Genomic DNA, 20,375 nt, shown 5'->3' on the forward strand with positions numbered 1-20,375 from the left:
GCTTTGAGTCAGCATCTTTTATTCCTGGTTCATCACTACCCACCATGTACAGTGAATGGCATCAGCTTTTGATTGTTGAAAATGGTCTCCTGGGACTATCACTCCAATCTGCCAAGGGTATTCTCCAGCCCACTAATGCCCCTGAGGTGCTCTTCAATGGGTAGCAGCGGATGCCTCATTTGAAAGGGTAAAATGGATGGGACCTCAACCTGGAGCAAAAACATTTTTTTCAGAGGGAGGTAAGAGTGAAGCAAACAGCGCATTACAAACAGACGCCTGTCAAGGAGTCAGTCAGGCGCGAGTGCAGCATGGCTGAGCTTCCAGTGCATGGCCAGGTACAAGTGTAAGCAGGATTGGAGATACACAACAACGTCTAACAAAGCTAGAACCTGAAAAGACACCTATTCAATCACCAGAAAGGGCAACACTGAGCGGTCACGTCAACATTCATAGAAAAAGGCAGAATCAGTTGGTAGCTGATATTATTGCCGTCACACGACCGTAACACGACCGTTACTGCTTTGCGAACATTTAAGGAGTGTGTGTGCGTGTCTTTGATAGTAATCAACGGTGTGTGCGTCTGCAAAGCATGGTGACAGACGGCGTGTTCCTTACGCGCTGATGTCACAGGCCTTCCAGCCTCTGTTGAGGGATCTTAATGCCATCATCTCTTCTTCGGCCAGGGAGAAATCAAAGATCTGTAAGCCACACAAATTGGTGGAGTGTATTCTCACGGGAAAAGTGTCACACTGTCACACACAGCTGGACACCATGCTTCGGAAATACATCCATCCATTTTCCAAACCACTTATCCTACTGGGTCGCAGGGTCCGGAGCCTATCCCGGAAGCAATGGGCACGAGGCTGGGAACAACCCAGGATGGGGGACCAGCCCATCGCAGGGCACACTCACACACCATGCACTCTCACATGCATTCCTACGGGCAATTTAGTAACTCCAATTAGCCTCAGCATGTTTTTGGACTGTGGGGGGAAACTGGAGTACCCGGAGGAAACCCCACTATGACACGGGGAGAACATGCAAACTCCACACACATGTGACCCAGGAGGAGATTCAAACCCGGGTCCCAGAGGTGTGAGGCAACAGTGCTAACCACTGCACCACCATGCCGCCCTCGGAAATACATATAAAAAAAATACATTCCAGGAAAGAGTTACAGAGAATCTGCTTTAATGGCTTTCCGTTGGTCGTTTTTTATTGGGGTTTTTTTTTTGTGGTTGGCAGAGGAATGTGAATGTAGCCATATATAAGCTAGATGTTTTATCAGAGCAGTTTGGGATAGGCTGATGGACGTCACCACGGAATTCTCGCTAGGATCGGCTCCATCTGTGTTACCATCCACCCTCTTAATCGTGTCAACACGCGTATTTCTGAACGTGCACCAAGCCTGTGGTGACGCTTGCGAAAGGGCCTTATAATTGCAGACTGGTTTCCCAAACAGGAGTAACCTTTACTGGACAGGGTGAGGCTGGAGTTGGGGGGAGTGGTTACCTTGGTATTCTCCAGGATGTGATTGGGCTTGACGCTCTTCGGGATCACGGCAATGTCCTGCTGCACGTGGTACCTCAGGAGCACCTTTTGGGTGGAAGGGGCATAATTCATAATTGAATCAGTAAGGCAGCCTCAGACTCAGTGGCTTAAGCTGCTGCCTCTGTGACTGCAGGGTTGCTGGTTCAAATCTGAAGCTCAGCAGAGCAATTTTAACATTATACCACTTAGCAAGGCCCTTAACTCCCAATTCCTCCAGGGACTGCCTGACCCTGCCTTCATAAACATACATCACTTTGGATAAAGTTCAAGCCTCAGCAGACTAGTGTTCATTTTTGCATCATGTCACCCAGCAGATCATCATCATGAACCCTTAAGGGTGTCGGGTCAGAGGGTAGATAGTGGTGCAACGCATTGAGTAACCGTGCCTGCGATCGAGGAGGTCCCTGGTTCAAACCTCAGCAGAGTAGTATCTGTTATTCCACCTTAGCAGAATAGTCACAGCGCAGACCCTAGAGCAACAGCCTTAACTCTAACATATAGAGATAGGTGGTATATATATATATATATATATGTGTGTGTGTGTGTGTGTGTGTGTGTGTGTGTGTGTGTGTGAATCTTTTTGGCAAGATAGAGAAAAAAACATATATACGAAAAACAGAGCATCAGAGCAGGAGTGGTGAGTGGCGCTGCAGGCTAAGCCTCTGCATCTGTGATCAGAAGGTTGCTGGTTCGAGCCCAGCCTTGGCAGAAGAGATATATAGTATATGTGCGTGAATCCTTTATTTGACAAGTTAGGGGAAAAAAAAACATATATACGAAAAATAGAGCATTGACGCAGGAGTGGCGAGTGGCGCAGCAGGCTAATGCTCTGTATCGGTGATCAGAAGGTTGTGGGTTCAAGCCCAGCCTTGGCGGAAGCAATAGGTGGCAAATGTGTGCGAATCCTTTATTTGGCAAGTTAGGGAAAAAAAGACATATATACGAAAAACTGTATATAAGTAGGAATGGTGAGTGGCGCTGCAGGCTAAGCCTCTGCATCTGTGATCAGAAGGTTGCTGGTTCGAGCCCAGCCTTGGCAGAAGAGATAGGTAGTATATGTGCGTGAATCCTTTATTTGACAAGTTAGGGGAAAAAAAAAAACATATATACGAAAAATAGAGCATTGACGCAGGAGTGGTGAGTGGCGCTGCAGGCTAATGCTCTGTATCGGTGATCAGAAGGTTGTGGGTTCAAACCCAGCCTTGGCGGAAGCAATAGGTGGCACATGTGTGTGAATCCTTTATTTGGCAAGTTAGGGAAAAAAAGACATATATACGAAAAACTGTGTACAAGTAGGAATGGTGAGTGGCGCTGCAGGCTAAGCCTCTGTATCTGTGATCAGATGGTTGCTGGTTCAAATCCAGCCTTGGCAGAGTAGCCAGAGAGGAGGGGCTGCAGAGATGGAGGAGGGGCTGCAGAGATGGAGGAGGGGCCAAAGAGATGGAGGAGGAGCCACAGAGAAGCAGGTGAGACGTGAGTGTGAATCACCAAAAAAAAAAAAAAATTTTTTTTTTTTTTCCAAAAAAGGGTGGTGAGTGGCTGATCTCTGTGCTTGTGATCAGGTCAGTATGCTCAAGCCTGCCCTCAGCGGAATAGTCACAGGGCAGGCCCTTGAGTACACTGACTGATCCTGCTCTCTCTCTCTTTTCTCACTCCTCTCTCTCTCTCTCTCTCTCTCTCACACACACACACTCTCCCACCACACACTCCGCACACCACACTCCTCCACACTGCAGGGTCAGCCAGCGCATCCAAGGACCCATCCTGTAACCATCCTGCTGAGGGCGGACTTGAACCGCCAACCTCAACTTTCCGATCACAAGCGCAGCGACTTAGCCCACTGAGCCACTCACCAGTCCCATTCAGAGCTCGTCTTTTCGTAATTTTGACTCTCGAAACATACGGATCAGAGCAGATCTAGTTTACGGATCTGTGGCGATTTCTGAACAACTTTTTACCCGGATCCGGTTTAGACTCAGCTTGCTATGTGGCCCCTCAGAATTGGGACACCTGCCTTTACACACACATGAACTTTAATGACATCCCATTCTTAATACATAGGCTTTAATATGGAGTTGGCCTCCCTTTGCAGATATAACAGCTTCAACTCTTCTGGGAAGGCTGTTCATAAGGTGTGTTTGGGTATTTTTGACCATTCTACCAGGAGAGCATTTGTGAGGTCAGGCACTGATGTTGGACGAGAAGGCCTGGCTCGGGGTCTCCGCACTGATTCATCCCAAAGGTGTTCTGTCGGATTGAGGTCAGGGCTCTTTGCAGGCCAGTCAAGTTCCTCCACACCAGACTCGCTCATCCATGTCCTTATGGACCTTGCTTTGTGCACTGGTGCGCAGTCAATGTTGGATTAGGAAGGGGCCATCCCCAAACTGTTCTCACAATGTTGGGAGCATGACATTGTCCAGAATGGCTTTGAGTGCTGCAGCATAAAGAGTTCCTATCACTGGAGCTAAGGGGCTAAGCCCAACCTCTGAGAAACAACCACGTAGCAGCGTGTTTTCCATCACTGCATCCGACGCTTTACATTGCACTTGGTTACACATCCTACCACTTTGTGACTGAGTTGCTGTCATTCTTCCACTAATAATGCCACTAACAGTTCACCATGAAATATTTAGTAGCAAAATTTCACAAATGGACTTATTGCACTGGTCTGCAGTATCACGGTACTACGCTTGAATTCACTGAGCTCCTGTTCGACATTCCACCATCCGATACCATGCCCCCCCCCTTACTGGATAGACACCTCATCCTTTAAAATGGATACACGCCAGCCCCTCCAACACATGATAGGCGTATACTGTACAAGAAGTTTTATGATCTATACATCTTCCAATGCTACGTATTTCATTGCAGGGGTGAACCCATCTAGTACTTAAACAGCATCGGTCTCCTCTAGTGTAAGAACCTGGTCTTTGATAAACCTCAGGACAGGGCCCCCAAGTCTTATGAAAGGTCTTTAAGGACCATCCAATTCTAGTGGCCGTTAGGGAATGCTAGTGCAGAGCGGTTAGCGAGATAGAGAGCAGAAGGAGAACTGAAAGAGAAAGGTGTGAGGGTGGGGAATGAAGCAGACGGCGCCCATCACCTGCGCTGGTGTCCTCCTGTGCTTCACGGCGACACCTCTCACCACAGGGTCCTCCAGCAGCTTCTCAGGGTCACTGTCTCCACGGTGACTGCAGAGTACATCAGGTGAATGAGAAATCTAGTGTAAAAATACATTTTGAATCCATCCTTCCTTCGCCCATAAGAACATACAGTATAGATTACAGCAAGTCTAGAATCCATCCCCGACAGAGTTTGAGCTCACTGGAGAGGATGCCAAGGCATTTTAGCTCTGTTTGAATTAAGATTTGTGCAGCTACATTTTTCATCAGATATATCAAATAAAATCTGACTGTCAATACAGAAATCTTGATCTGAAAATGCACATATTTCTGATATCAACTGTCTACCCCATATTCCAAGTCAACGCTACACCTTAGGAATTTTCATTTGGAGATCTTGGTGGAGCATACCACCATCCTGGATGTAAGGGGGGTTCTAAAAGACGGGTGGAAGGAGATATTTTGACACACCTCTATTGCATATTTTTGACCTCTTCTCCTTAGAATTTCCTGTTTTTTTGGCATGGTTTAAGCCTGTCTAATCAATTCAGAGTGAGACAATCGGCCTTTCTAGCACATTCTCCGTTCTACGGCGTTGCGATGGCCTGAACTTGGGGCCGTTGTCCTGCTGAAAGGTGATTTAAGTTCTAAGCTGACAGAAGCAGGACCACCTGTACAGTTTGCCTGCACTTTGCTCTGTGTGCTGTCTCAGTAATGGCCAGGTTCCCGGTCTAGGAAGACATGGTGCGTCACCTTTAGTCTAGAATGTTCTCATTTTGTGCCTTTTTACCACGAAATGTTGTGTTACGCATTCAGCAATAGTGCAACTTGGGTGATTTGATGCAAAATTCTTGCTGGACTTTTTATCTCGCTAATCACTTCCATCTGTTAAGGTATCAATGTCTGTGTCAACAGGAGATTAATAGCAGCCATGTGCAACTCCTGTTTATATTAAAATATGGAACTGGGGTCCATGGTGCTAAACGGACTAGATACTGAAAGCAGAGATGCCAGCTTTATTTTGACCCACAGTTCCTTGGGCCTTCCTGGGGAACCAAATGGACTGTAAGCTGTGAGGGCGATGTTCCGGGATTTGCAAAACTGGATCAGCTCCGACTGGACCAAGTAGGGGTGCAGTTCCACCTATGAGAAATTGAGGATGGCATGAGCAGACCGGAAAGGAAGAGTCACACTCGTAGATGCTGTGTACAGTTTCTTTAAGGTAAAATGTGTTACTCTCTGTATGATAGCCGCACAAGTAAGACTAGCACTAAAAAATAAGAGCTCAAATCAGTTATCAAGCTCAGAGCAGGCATGCAGAATGGTAAACACCATTCGCTGTCAGACGACCTTGAGCAACAGCGCAGTAAATATTGGCCCTCGGCAACTGAGCATGATTGTGACGCATGGAGAGCGATCGGTACAGCAGCAGGAGTGGATGTATGACGAGAACGAAGGTGTGAATGGGAGGAACGGAGAGATAAGGAGCTCGCACTACCTGGTTAACGGCAGGGGGCACCTTGGCCACAGACAGCAGTCTCTCCAGCTGGGAGATGTTGAAGTTCGACACGCCGATGCTCTTGACTTTGCCAGAAGCCTGCAGAGCTTCCATCTCCTATAACATGTAATGGTTGTTTTTCTCTGCGATGCGGCCAGTCTGCTCACTTCACATTCACGACATTAGGAAACCTAGAGGGCTCTAAACTCTTCTACATTCCATACACCCTGTCAGGCTCCTCAGTACCCCACATACACTGAAGGACTGACACTGCCTCTACTGGTCAAGCCCCCGAATTCTGCCTCTACCCTCAATGATGCTACTGGTTGTGGTCTCTTTGCCTTTTTATCACATTTGCACATTATTTAATTGCACTACAGTGCACACGCGCACACAATCAACCACGATTTTGCACACTATTTACATGCATGCTTATGTATATTTATATTATATTGCAGCGTATTGTGTTGTCCGTGTTGTGCATTTATCTATCGTCTTTTTGTGTGGCATCACAGGGAGCCCAAGTAAAACACTGTGTACTTGTACATAGATGTGTTGACAATAAAGAACTCCTGAGTCTTAAGTCTTTTACTTATGGCTTTAGCTCTACAGGCAGTGTTCAAATCCCAGGGCACTCGCATCAATTGTAACCCTTCCTTCTACCGTAAGTCAATTTGGACGAAAACGTCAGATAAATGTCTGTTACCCTTATGAGGTGTGCACGCCCTTAATTACTCTTTATTAGGTACACCTACCTAGTACAGGGTAGGACCCACTGTTGCCTGCAGAAAGGCTTCAAGGGTAGATGAGTTTTACATCCAGAGAAGCATTTCAGCACGGTACTGTTGTACTGAGCTGTTATTTTTGTACTTGTGACCTTCCTCTTAACTTTTTTTACCCTGAACAAGGTGTATCCACCCACAAAACTGTCACTAGCTGGAGGCTGTTGTGTATTGCGTCATTCTCTGTAAACTCTGGATACTGTGTGAAAATCCCAGGAAGGAGGCTGTTTGTGAGATGCTGGAACCATCATGTCTGGCACCAGCAGCGCATTCAAAATTTGTTAGATCATGCATCAGGTGCATAATAATCATCCATTCAGGAAATGAACCATATGACGCTGTCTGCATGCCGCATGTATTCAGTTGCAGCTAGAGTTGTAGTTGGGCCTTAAAAGCTAGGCCGAGAAGGCCCGAGCCCGACAGAATTCAGCCCGAGCCCGACAGAATTCAGCCCGAGCCCGACAGAATTCAGCCCGAGCCCGACAGAATTCAGCCCGAGCCCGACAGAATTCAGCCCGAAAATGTGTAAAATGATAGAAATTAAGCCTGACGGGTTCGGGCAAAGATCTTCAGCTCTAGGTGAAGCTACACTATGCCATTTGAAGGGGTTTTGTGTCTGTATTAGCAAGCAAGTGTACATAGCAAATTAGCCACTAAGTGTATATCATAGAATATACTGTATGTACATATGTACCGTTTTTTTATTAACTTTTTCATTCTGATGTAAATGTTCCACTGCCACCTGGGACAACACAGTAAAAGTGTCGTTACCTTCCAGACATCCACGTAGTCAGTGTCTGTGCTGAGAAGTTTGCCATCTTTCTCTGGAAAGAGCTCATCATCTATTCTCTGAAGGGGGTGGAAGGCAGTAGGTGGTATCAGGGCGTTAGTGGAAGGGAAATTTTGTTTTTAATACCGTGCCTTGGCCATGAGTCATACCTGGAGACTGACAGGGAAGTGTATGAGATAAAGATCCAGGTATTCAAGCTGTAGGTCGCTCAGGGACTTGCTGAGGCACAGAGGCACGTCTCTGGGAGCGTGATATGTGCTCCACAGCTGTGAAGGCAGGAGAAGCCTGTTACCTTGAAGAATTTGGATCCCACGTGCTGCAACATGGCCGTTCTGGTCCTGCAGTTTTGCTAATAATTACATCAAAAGTACAGTATATAGGGCAGTGGCTCACTGTATTTTTGAACTTTTTTGGAACAGTAATCTCATAGGGAGATCATTAGAGATGCAATATACTAAACAATTCAGCAATTTCCTTCAGAAGGTTGGTGTGATGAATCTTCTTGATCAGTAACCAGAGTGAAACTAAACCATGACTGGAGCACATGCTCACCTTGCTGACGATGAAGACGTCCTCACGCCGGATGATGCCTTGCTCCATCTTGGCACGGAGCGCACGTCCCACCTCCACCTCGTTCCGGTAGCTGTAGGCGGTGTCGAGGTGCCGGTAACCAGCGGCGATGGCGGCTTCCACGGCGGCTTGGAACATTTCGGAGCTGCAGGTCTGCTCGGCGAGACAAGATGGGAAAATCAGCGACCGAGGAAACGTCGACATGCCAGCATGGCCGTCAGCTCACAGCTAACGGTATCGTGGGAAAAATGCACAATGGCAAAAATGACCACAACTAGGGGGCTAGTGCATCAATCAGACCATAGGAACCCAACCTGCAACGCGGCCGGCGTTTCACATTGAAAACACAGTGGGCAGTGTGTTGTGTTTCCTGCTGGGGATTTCACTGGGTGTCTCATTTATACCTCACACCTGATTTACTAGTGCCAAAAACAACTGTAACAGAAAACACACATTTTATGGAGGTAGGGGGGCTTTTTTCTCATGGCCACATCTACTTACCTTCATTCATTCATTCATTCATTCATTGATTTTTTCCAGGGTCATGTGGATCCCGCGTCTATCCCGGAAACAAGGAATAACTCCGGACAAGGTGTTATTATTATATGTTAACCGTAAAGCAACATCCGTTACAGCTGATGTCACATGACGCAGCTCAGTAATCCTGATAGATTTAGGGTGGATCGTGTAAAATCGACCTTTTATCACAACAGAACGAAAACTGATCTGAGGACCGATATGGGAGCTTCTCTAGGACCTGACCGTCAGGATCGCTTAAGGGGTCATGAAGCTTGAGGAGCAATATGCCACGGGCCACGTTTCCCAATAATGTATAAATCAGGGGGCATAAGCCAGCAAGCGGCAGAAAAAGAATGAACATTTCGCCCTCTAGTTTAACCATAATTTAAGGGCTATTACAGTCAAGAAAGTGAGAAGTGAATCTTTCAAGTTCATTATGTTCGTTGGATTGTTTAATTATTGCACAGGTTCAAAGAAGGGCCACATAGGCACTGAACGCACAGAAAGTTCAGCGTGCATTCGGGTGCGCAAGACAAAAAAAATAATAATTCTGCAGAAAAAAAAGAGGGATGGAGAAAAGAAGAAAGAGGAAGGAGAAAAGCGAAAGCACACACACCTTCCATGTTCCTAAGCCCAGCAGAGGCATATGAGCACCGTCGTTCAGCTGGAGGGTCCGTCTGGGGGGGCTCTCGTCATCCATGCTGGATTCGCAGGTAAACCACGGACAGGATACACAAAGATCCCTCTCCTGCTCTCCTTAACGCTGGCTCCCTTCCTTACTCTCCCCTGCCCTTTCGCTCCCTTTTACTGCTCTGAGCGCCACTTTGCTCTGTTTCGCTGGTTAATCATTAAACCCAGGAAGCTGCTTTTAAGAGCCGCAGATTAAAGTGTGCGTGTGAGTTTGGGCGTGTGTGTTTGTGTGTATATTAAACACAGAGACGGAGGGAGGCTAAAGGTGTGTTTGTGTGTGGATTGTGTTTATATTACATTGTGGGGACCAAATGTCCTTCACAATGTAATTAGAACCTGTTATTTTGACATTGTGGGGACCATTTTTCAGATCTCCACAAAGACCTATGAATGCAATTAAAAAACAAAAAATGGCAAAAGTCTCGTATTTTGTACGGTTGCTTATGGTTATGGTCAGGGCTGGGTCGGGTTATGGTCAGGGCTGGGTCGGGTTATGTTGGGATTAGAGTTTTCCCCATAGAAACGAATGGATAGTCTGCACAAAGATATAATTACAAACCTGTGTGTGCGTGTGTGTGTGTGTGTCACAGGGACACCGTTTATGATTATAACAGTGAGTGCATTTGTTTTTAGTGACGATGTATGTTTATGTGCACATATGGGGGCTTTTGAAAGACTGAAGATACATGGCTTTTGTTTTGCAAAGTCTATGTCCTTCATTCTCAAGGTGAAAACGTGATTAAATCATCAATTTCTGCAACAACACTCAAGTCAATGGCAATGCATGACATATGAATGAATGGTTCATAGGCATCTGTAAATAAGTTAAGAAAAATATATATTTTACTGATCATGAACCTGAAAGGACTTCTAAGGACTTCTTCTTTTAACTGTTTTTCCATATTTATACAGCTGGATATTTGTGGCCCAGTATTTCGGGAATTGTACACCATATTACCATAGATAGAATTATGACCAAAGATTTGCATGCAACTACTTCAGCTGATATACAGGAGCCGTCATGTTATGTAGCAGTAAGGCTGAGTTATGGCTCGATTTCTGCTCGAATTCAGTCCTTCACGTCATCGCCAGTGCTTTTCTCCAGAGGGAGCTTCTGCTTTGCAAAAACTTTGAACCATTTATTTCATTAGTAATATGTGTTCAGCACATGACCTGTTAAGTCAGTAAAGTACACAATTTTCGAGTCCTGGAGCAGAGCAGGGAAAGGTTTGGGTGAGCAAAGCCTGAGATGACATTTTAGTGGAGGGGTCCTGCAAATCCCAGTGTCCCTCCATCCACACGTACCAGACAGGGACGGATTACGGACCGGGGCCAGAGGGGCCGCTGCCCAGGGCCCCTTGGGGTGCAGGAGGCCTGTGGGGCTCCTAGCCCAACACAATTTGCAACACTTATCAACAATGTATTTTCGTTTGTCTATTTTAGAGGGCCTACATTCTTTGATCCTCTGCCTACAAGGGCCCCTGACCCTCTAGGGAGGGCGTTTGGCTGCCAAGGGCCCTTGAATTGTGGTGGTTGTGGTGGTGGTGCTGGTGGTGGTGGGGGGGGGCCCTCGCGAACGTTTTGCCCAGGGCCCCACACAACCCATAATCCGTCCCTGGTACCAGACACATGTGGGGCATATGACAGCATAACGAGCATTGTGGTGTCCATGCATGTACTTCCCCTAATAAACAAGCACCAGATCTGCGCATTTCCCTGTGATTTGGGTAACTGTGCAACAGCGAGTCCGTAAGGTTCTGCTTTACGTCGCAGGCACAGCAGGCCTGCCAACCTGCCCACCCGCAACTTTCACAGAGAGGAGATTCGTTCTGATTTGTCCAGCAGCTTGTTAATGCCGCCTTTCTTTTTGCATAAAATAGACTTGAAACACTTGTGTTCCGAAATGTCAAAAAAATTCACTATTTAGATTAATAGTAAGATAAACACTATCAGTGTGTCATGTGAGAAAAACTATTTGTTATTGAATTACAGTCTAAGTATGTCTCTTAATATTATACCTTAGCTACTCACGTCCGTGAAAAACACAAACCTAAGAGCTCATCACATAGACACCTAACGAGTGCAAACTCCAACAAACCTTAACCGAAATGATTTTAAATCGTGAAAATGTTGCATCTCTAAAATCCACCTGCAGCATGTCGGTTCACATGTAGGCTATATACTGCACCAGTAGATGGCGTATTTCCGTCAAGCCCTTACATATTAAGTGATATCTTGTAAATTTGAAGAAGTGTAAAAGAAATCACATAAACTAAAGTAAAAAGGGACAACGTTGGGTCCATGTCAACTTTAATGACGCCATGACCTTGATCTAATTATTCACAGCGATCCAATTATCAATGTTAGAAATGTATTAATGTTCAATGACTGTATAGCAATTGCAACTGAAACATTTTAGTTTCATTAAAGCATGTTGCCATGCACTTGTGTCAAAATAGGCTATATTTTTTACTTTGATTGATATTGACAAAATATGTTAATTAAAAAATCAGTTCCATGTTCTGTCATGTATTTATCCACTAATTTTCTTGATGTTTTACTTTTTTCCCACGGTATCGTTTCAATATCGGCATCGAAATATTTACAGCATTATTGGTTTTAGCCTGCTGACAAACCAGAAGAATACAAGTATATAAAATTTATATACTGTACACAAAATTAATGATGAAGACCGCCATTTATTTTTTTAAGTACTCATTATCCAAATTTCATAAAATACTCTTTACACAAAACATTTATATACATGAGTAATAGTTAGTGTCTAAATATTGTATATATTGCATCGAGCTTATGATTCAATTAGTGAATTTCTAAATACATTAATATCTGATTGTTTTATATCTGATTACTTTGAAACTAGTACAAAACACATAAAGGCAACAGGCAGGATCTCATTCCCTGCAAAATATAACATAAATATAAATATATCTGATCAGAATTGGGTGGCATGGTGGCTCAGTGGGCTGGGTTGTGGGTTCAAATCCCACCTCTGTGTGTGTGTAGTTCATGTGTTCTTCACAGGATTGCAAGGGTTTCTTCCCGCGGTCAGTCCTAAGATGTTGTTAGGTTCAATGGTGTCTCTTAGTTTCCAGTGATATGTGCATGTATATGTCCTGAGATGGACCAGCATGGTGCTCTGGGTGTCCCCCACCTTCCTACCCTATGCTGCCTGGGATCAGTCCCCACCGCAACCCTGATCAGGATAAGCTGTTAGAAGACGGTCCATTGTACTCCAAGAGTAACTGCAGTCTTTCTTCAGCTAGAGATAAGCTCAAGATATTTTACAACAAGCTGCAAACAGATTACCCATCATTCATCTGTAGCTGCCAACTACTTTATTAATTAAGTCAGCGGAGTTCCACTAATTTGTCTTTCACAATTCACAAAATCAACCAGCACAAGGCCAGCATGATGGAGAGTGTTTGTGGCTCTATTGAAGAAAAGCCAACAAGTCAAATATACATCTTCTCCGCTAGGTGGACTAGTTGATGTAATAAATGCCCATGAACTACCCTAATACTGTATATGTATAACATGTGTTGCTGTCTCTTTATGCCCAAGCTGCAAAACAAATAAATTACAGTTTCTGAGTTTATGACTGAAGTTAGACAGCAACATTAGGTGAATTACAATCTAATATGTATCCTGAGACTTTTATGACATGCCCGAAAGAAAAGTTGTATTTCAGCAGCCAGTTTGATTTGAATAACACTTAAAATAGATGTCAAACTTTTAAATGTTCAACTATCATCAGGACCAATAATTATATGTCCTCAATTACGCAGAACCAGCTATATTATGAAACAGAAGTGATTCCGATTATTCAGATCGAACCATACAGCATGTAATTTGCATGGACTATACCACTTACTGGGGAAGGGGGTGTTCAGAAAACTTGAAGGAATATAGACTGTGTGCAGCTGGACCACGTCTGCAGATTTGCTCTTGTTAGAAAGGGCGCCGCTTGCTTTTCTCCCCCTTTCCAGCCCTGCTCTTTGGTGCCCCCCTCCTCCCTCACTGATCCAGACCATTGGCTTCCTGGCTTTGCGGCTTGTAGTGTTCTTGGCAGAACTCCCGAATGCGAAGGCATGCCTCCATCATCATATCCTCCGGTACCGTCACCACAATCCGGAAATAACTGGGGTACTCAAAAGCCTAGGAAGAAAAGCAGCGGGGTCACTGCAGACCTGATTACATTTTACATTTCCTTTTATTTTAATTCATAATTTTAATTATATTCATTTACTCCCCCCTCCTCATTTATTTGCCAGTGCTTATTGTTCAGCTGTTCTTGTCCTCGCTGCCTGATGCTCTGAATGAATCTCAATTCCATTACATGTGTAATAAAGTGACCGGACCTGACTAAACATTTAGGAAACGGGATTCAAATTCTGACAAGGGTTTGTCAGCATGAGCCTGTTAAATGGTACATGCTGAGTCAGTAGGTGACACATCGAGTGGTTCGTAAAAATAGATTGAAACGGTAGCTTTACCGTTGCCGGGAGACAGAAGACAGACTGTTCAGTCACTAGACGCTCCGTGAATTCCACATCGTTTTCAAACTCAGGAAAGTTCTCTATCTCGATCCCCACCTACAGAAAGTGAAGATATGTTCAGGTTTCAGGATCCCGGTACACTAGGGACAAGCAACGGTCTGGGCACACCTCCAATCCCACATTCCCACTTCCCGGACTGGTTTCCAGTAATAAAGCCCAAAGTAAATGGGACTCACCATGAGATACATGGCTCCTGAGGGTCTGATGGGAGTGAGTCCAGGAATGGAGGACAGTGCCGAATAGCAGATCTCTGAGTTGGACTGATAGACCGGAAGACAGGAGCAAGGAGTCAAATGGAGGAGTAATGAAAGTGAAAAGATCACTTTTTCTAGCACTGGCACTCAGAAGTCGTCACTTTGCTTCTACGCTATTTAATCAGGGCTGGTGACTGATCCCCGCGCCGCATCTCACCTTCAGGAAGCTGACGGTGTCATGATAGAACTCCTGTGGCGTGTCATTCAGTATGTTCTCCAGTGCCCCCTGGACGATGGTGCAAGCCCCCAGAATCCTCTGGCTCAGCTTCACCAAGCCTTCCCGGATCTGAAAGCCAGAGAACGACCGACGCGACTGTGAGGAAATGAGAAGTGCGTATGAAAAAGCATCGCGAAGGAAATAAAGACGAAAGCGGGAAAGAGTGTGATTGTAGGCAAGGAAGATAAAAATGGCCAGTAAGTGATATTTTTTGGGTTTTGGTGAAAGAAAGAAAACTAAATTTTCAAAGACAACTGGTGAGGCATCAAAAGGAGAGGAGCAGGCTGTGTGTGTGTGTGTGGGTGTGTGTGTGTATGTGTGTGTGTGTGTGCGTGTGTGTGTGTTTCAGAGGTGGGCTGCACACAGCCAGGTTTACCTCTGGCCCGAAAGCCTGGTTCCGATCTTGTATGAGGATCCAGCCCATCCTCCAGCCAGGCACCAGCCAGCGCTTGGCCAGGCCGCCACAGGACAGAATGGGTACATCCCTGCTTAGAGGGGCCATGGAGTAGAAGGTGTGTTCTGGAAAGACCTGAAGAGGGACAACGTCATTTTACAGAGGGAGCAGTGCCGAGACAGACAGGCATTCCACCCAGATGACAAGACAAGCAACAGGTAACCCGACACTACAAAAGCAGCAAGAAGGAATAAGCCCAATATAAGCCAGTTTATGAAGAGCTGCAGAAACAAAACTCTGTTACAGAGAAGTTAGTTCTTCAGGATGCTACACCAGTGTTTTCCAACGGGGTCCTTTGGGACCCCCAGACAGTCCACATTTTTGCTCCCTTCCCAGCTCCCAAGCGAGCAAAAACATGGACTGTCTGGGGGTCCCAAAGCACTGGAGTGGGAAACACTGCAATACACCAAACAGTGCAGTGCACCACACAACACAGCACAGTGCTGCATCAGATACCACATTAGACATGGAATGAACGTGCTGCAAAGATCTAATCTCCTTATGGACAGAGGAACACTGGGGACAGACAATTTTAGATTTGTTATAGATTTTTTTTTATTGTATGATCTAAAAATAGTAAACTATTGTATTTCATAGTACAATTGTAAGAAAGGGTAGGAGGTAGAAATTTTAGGGGCAGAGACAGTAACAATAAAAATATACAGTCACTATGGCAACTGGTTCTTATTAGTGTTGAAGGCATGTGGCGAGGGGTGGGGAGCAGGGGGCGGGATGGTGGGACATCCCTGACAGTGTGATTGGCTGGAGCAGAATGACTGACAGACGGGGTAACTGCCCAATGCAAGATACCAGCTGGGATAATTAATAAGAAACTCATGAACAGGGGGGAATTTCAAGGTCCTCCAGTTGGATTCGGAAGCTAAGAAAAAGGCAGCTAACACGCAACACAAAAGTAGCCGAATGTCACACACCTACAATAAAATACAAAGTCAGTCATTCTCAGGTTCCTTTTGTTCTCTGGTAGAACCTGCTCTGAGAAAAACAGTGTTCTTCCTGGATTTACCAAACCAGTTGCCTTCACCGCCTGCCTCCGCACCCAAACTGGGCGAGATTCCACTTGGATACTGGACAGAGGTAGGTCAGGGAAAATTGTTTAGATTTTTTTTTTTGACACAAGGACTGTGCTTAATTGGTGCTGTGTGGCCTCACCCTGTCTTTCACCCAGTGCTCAGTGTCCTTCCACAAATTTCCCTGATCCTAACCCAGCAGCCAAATCCGTACTCCAAACCCAAAACTCAACACCCACCCTCACCGCAAACACCCATCTCTGAAGGAGCTGCATCCTCGAGCTTGAAGTTTCCTCACATGGGAATGGGAAGCTGAACTCACCATGTCCCCATAGATTTCATCAGCCAGGATGGGAATGCAGTTTCTGGAGGCAACTGGGAGGGAAGACAGGAGCGTGAATCAGAACAGAAGCAGAAGAAGCGAAAAGGCTGCACACATAGGCTACCTGTCCCAGACAAATCACCTGCCAGGATGTCCTGCAGGTGCTCCTTGCTGTAAACAGAGCCACAAGGATTTGAGGGGTTGTTGATGATCATGCAGGTGGTCTTCTCGTCGATCAGCCTCTCCAGGTCCTGTAAATCGATCTCCCAGGACTTCTCTGGCTAAAAACACAGGCAAGTAACATCCATCATAACTCACCACATAATAGACCTCGTTAATGTCACGAGTCATTATTAAATTCTGCTGTCGTCGGTGGTTACTCGGTGATCAACTCTGAAAGCTGCTATTAAACAATTTAAAGTGCTGAAAGGTGAGAGTTGTAGTAATATTTGTTCAATGATAGTGCAGACAGGCAAAGGAAATCATTTTTTTCTTTCTCTTAATTAAGATTAAAAAATGATTTCGACACAAAGCTCACTATACTTTGTAAAGAACCACCGTTAAATTTATGATTAAATTGTGCCTCCATTACAAGATGGCATTTATTTAAGGATGCCAGTGCGCAAGGGGAACAGAGAGTGAAGCTACAATCTCACATACTACCTAAGATCACAAATGCTGACATAACATAACAGAAAATGCCATGTGCATACGAGTAGATGACGTCATCAAAATTTTAAAATACTTAAAAAAAGTGTTTTGAAACAACAGTCAAGCCTGAATATAGAAGAATGAATCTTTCTAGATTTTCCCTTGCACACATATACCTACCGTGTCATTCAGCCTACTCTACCTTTTGCCCCCACCCATTTTTGCTGGAGGCCTCAGCTTTTGATTGGCTGTGGCTGGGGGTGTGAGAACAGGCAAAATATGGGGAGCAGAGGAACCTCTATTCTAACAGTTAAGTAATGGCAGATGTGCATCATTGCTGCAGGCAGAAGTGGGGAGGAGATTTTTCATCCAATCACCTCCACAACCTCCTCTTTCCACTCCCCCTCTCTCCATCGCCCTAGAGCTACTCTTGTCCATCCCCATACTTAGCCATCTTTCTCCTTCCATTTCCTCATCTAGAGCTTCAAACTTGTTTCCCATCCTTTCATATCTTGCCCGTCTACCATCAGTCTATCTACAGCACATATCGGTCGGTTTACAAACACCTAAAATCATGTCTATGCTCTTGATTCCAGAGCTTACCAGAAGGTTGTAGTGCTTGACCTCGATGTCCAGGGAGACCGCAAGTGTTTTGTAAAGGGAAAAGCCAGGGCAGGGAACGAGAATGTTCTGCCCGGGGTTGCACAACACATTGATAGCCAGCTCAATGGCCTGACTGCAGCCGCTGGTCAGAATGACATCCTGGTGATGAAACACAGAGACACGTACAGTAAGGATCAGACACAGCGAAGGGAAAAAAAAAAGGGAAAGCACATGACCTCAGATGCCGCATACGGAGGTGATTAACTTCAGTGTGTAAGACGTCCACCAGGAAGGCAGGGTTAAGCACAACACCAGGCTGTGAGATGCTGGACATGCTACCGTTAAGCATGTTCTAAATGGGAGCTGATGGTGGAAGTTGATAAAGTTGCACGATGGGAAATGGGAAGATGATGCGACTGACCTTTGCCTCCAGGGGAGCTTCAGGGCAGCTGTAGAAGTTTGCTACCACTTCCCTGCTTTTCTGATAACCTGTTTAAAACAGGGGAAAGATGCCTATCAGTGCTACATTCGGAAGCAGATTCTGGGCAACAGTCTTCAAGTTACATAAGAGATCAGAAGCTGTGTATCACTCTCCAGTGTTCCGGCTACTTCCGATTCAGCTTCTGCCTCCAGTCTTTAATCTTATCTGCCTCCCAGATCCCATATTTGTCAGTCCAGGCACCTCCCCAGGTATTAGGTTACTGTCCCTCATATCTCTTCAACACAACATGTGGAGATTGTATTTCTTTTGACTCTTACCTACAGAGGGAGCATAGCCGTTGTACTTGTGTGAGTCAATGGCATCTTTCATGGCCTGAAGAACCTTGTGATCTGTAGGCAAATTCCCGAACACAGTAGGATCTCCTTCAGAAGCACACACACACACAGGAGACAGAGAGAACATTTGGAAAACCTATGACATTGAGGATGGAGGAACACTGATTAGATCAATGGACTGACGTTAGGACTCACCGATGGAGAGGGCAATCATTGGCTTGTCAGGATTGGGAGTGATCTTCATGCCGTCCACAATGGCGCGGATGGGATTCAGTGTGTTCTTGGACATCGCTGAAGCTCTAATGTTCCACCTCTTTTTGCGGATCTTCATCTTGTCCGAACGAACGTTGCCATTCATGTTAATAGCGTGAACACCATTCCCGTTCATATGGACCATGTAAGATTTGCTCTCCATATTTCAACTAAAAATAGAGAAAACTGAAAAAAAATGGAAAAGGAAATTCGTTGTCTCACTTCTGAAACTTGCATTCTAATATTCTGCTTATATTATTACTTATCTGCTATTGTGTGTGGTGGAGCTATAATTAAACGTAGCAACCAGCCCGCCGGACACAAAGCGGTTTTAGAAACTGCGGCAATACAGTCATCGCATAATTGCAGTTTTAATTTGTAACATGCATAGAGACTTTTTCGCCTTTTACAAAAGTTTTCATATATCAGTTCTCGATTTCAATGTTATTTATTAAAATATAAAAAGTATTTTGACGCCCATTAATTTTGCACTAAGTACTAACTTTTTTAACTTTTATCAGCAGCGTAAATTGCATGGTTACAATTAACTTCAAACATTACAAATGCATTGAATTTTTTATTAAAACACCAATCTTTCGATAACTTACTACCACTTACTATAACATTATACGCATTTTAGAATAATCATTTAATTACATTCCAATCAATTAACTTACCTATAACAACAGCAAAAAAAATTAAATAAAAAAAATAGGGTGCTGCGAAATATCGACAAAATTCCACCGTATAGCTACGTAAAGAATATTATTATAACGTGTATTTAGTCAGATTTACCGGAATTTGTTCGCTGAGTAGCTTTATATGAACAGATCAGAGACCTAAGCGGGCTTTTCATTGGCGGAGAATGAGGGCTGTGCTATACACCCCTGTTACATCATACGTAAAAACTTGTATATCTGTTAATGAAATGGAATGTTTATGATACTTAACCCTCTGTAGTGACTTTGACACGCTTAACGATAAACACACAAATAACAAGAGGCTGCCGATCGATCAGACCTTCAGGGAATGTCTATCACATTCAATTCATTTCATATATTCCAGAGCAGATGTAACATTTCCTTGCTACGTTCGTTTGGAAATAACCACGCTTTCTTCGTTTTAAAGTTCGCTTTCTCACAAATAAAATACAAAAACTATTTGGAGGAAGTGGGGTGGGTTTTACATGCTCATTTCTTGGCACATTTCGGCGTCTTTAACCTCAGATGGACAAATTCTGATGCACGCGTACATTATGTTGCTGGGACAGTGGTAAGTCTACCTGTCTTCCAAATTGAAGTTTTGGAAGTGGAATTTCAGAATGTATTCCTATAAAATCCTTCATATCTAAACAAGTTAGTCTTGTTCTGACGGATGCCAAATTGTCCTTTTACAAATAAACAGAGTGCGCATGAAAGTACTATTTCATGTACGTATTTCCCGCCCGCGATCGTGACCAGGATAAATGTTTATTCAATTAAATTTATTTCTGTATAGCGCCTTTCACAATAGAGTCGCCCCAAGGCGCTTTCCATTGATGTATTGTTATGCATTACAAAATAATTTCAGTAATACAGAACGGGAAAAGGGAAGTAAAAAAATAACATTAAAAGATGGATGGATGATTGATCTTCTCATGGTCTTATATATCGTTGGAATAATTTTATATCTACTAAGACAATTAGTTTTCCAGTCCTGGTCTCAGTGCTTGGTCTATA

General features: G+C 44.6%; 2 protein-coding genes across 2 annotated transcripts; both read right to left on the reverse strand.

Annotated features, from left to right (window-relative positions):
- Positions 1-2: 2 nt before the first annotated feature.
- On the reverse strand, positions 3-9,684 carry zgc:56622 (uncharacterized protein LOC326033 homolog). Its single transcript, XM_048972365.1, has 10 exons — positions 9,449-9,684; positions 8,296-8,466; positions 7,893-8,009; positions 7,725-7,802; positions 6,172-6,288; positions 5,704-5,816; positions 4,655-4,742; positions 1,513-1,596; positions 616-698; positions 3-209 (listed from the first exon to the last, which is right to left on the reverse strand). Exons 1-10 carry the CDS (start codon positions 9,530-9,532, stop codon positions 176-178), a joined length of 969 nt encoding a protein of 322 aa, XP_048828322.1. The 5' UTR covers positions 9,533-9,684; the 3' UTR covers positions 3-175.
- Positions 9,685-12,201: 2,517 nt separating this feature from the next.
- On the reverse strand, positions 12,202-19,489 carry tat (tyrosine aminotransferase). Its single transcript, XM_048972364.1, has 12 exons — positions 19,335-19,489; positions 18,601-18,843; positions 18,388-18,492; positions 18,050-18,117; positions 17,629-17,787; positions 16,517-16,655; positions 16,375-16,427; positions 14,947-15,099; positions 14,511-14,639; positions 14,276-14,359; positions 14,037-14,135; positions 12,202-13,698 (listed from the first exon to the last, which is right to left on the reverse strand). The coding sequence occupies exons 2-12, from the start codon at positions 18,818-18,820 to the stop codon at positions 13,558-13,560; spliced, it is 1,350 nt and encodes a 449-aa protein (XP_048828321.1). The 5' UTR covers positions 18,821-18,843; positions 19,335-19,489; the 3' UTR covers positions 12,202-13,557.
- Positions 19,490-20,375: the final 886 nt, after the last annotated feature.

This window comes from Brienomyrus brachyistius, chromosome 13, assembly GCF_023856365.1.
Source record: "Brienomyrus brachyistius isolate T26 chromosome 13, BBRACH_0.4, whole genome shotgun sequence".
Classification (NCBI taxonomy): Eukaryota; Metazoa; Chordata; class Actinopteri; order Osteoglossiformes; family Mormyridae; genus Brienomyrus; species Brienomyrus brachyistius.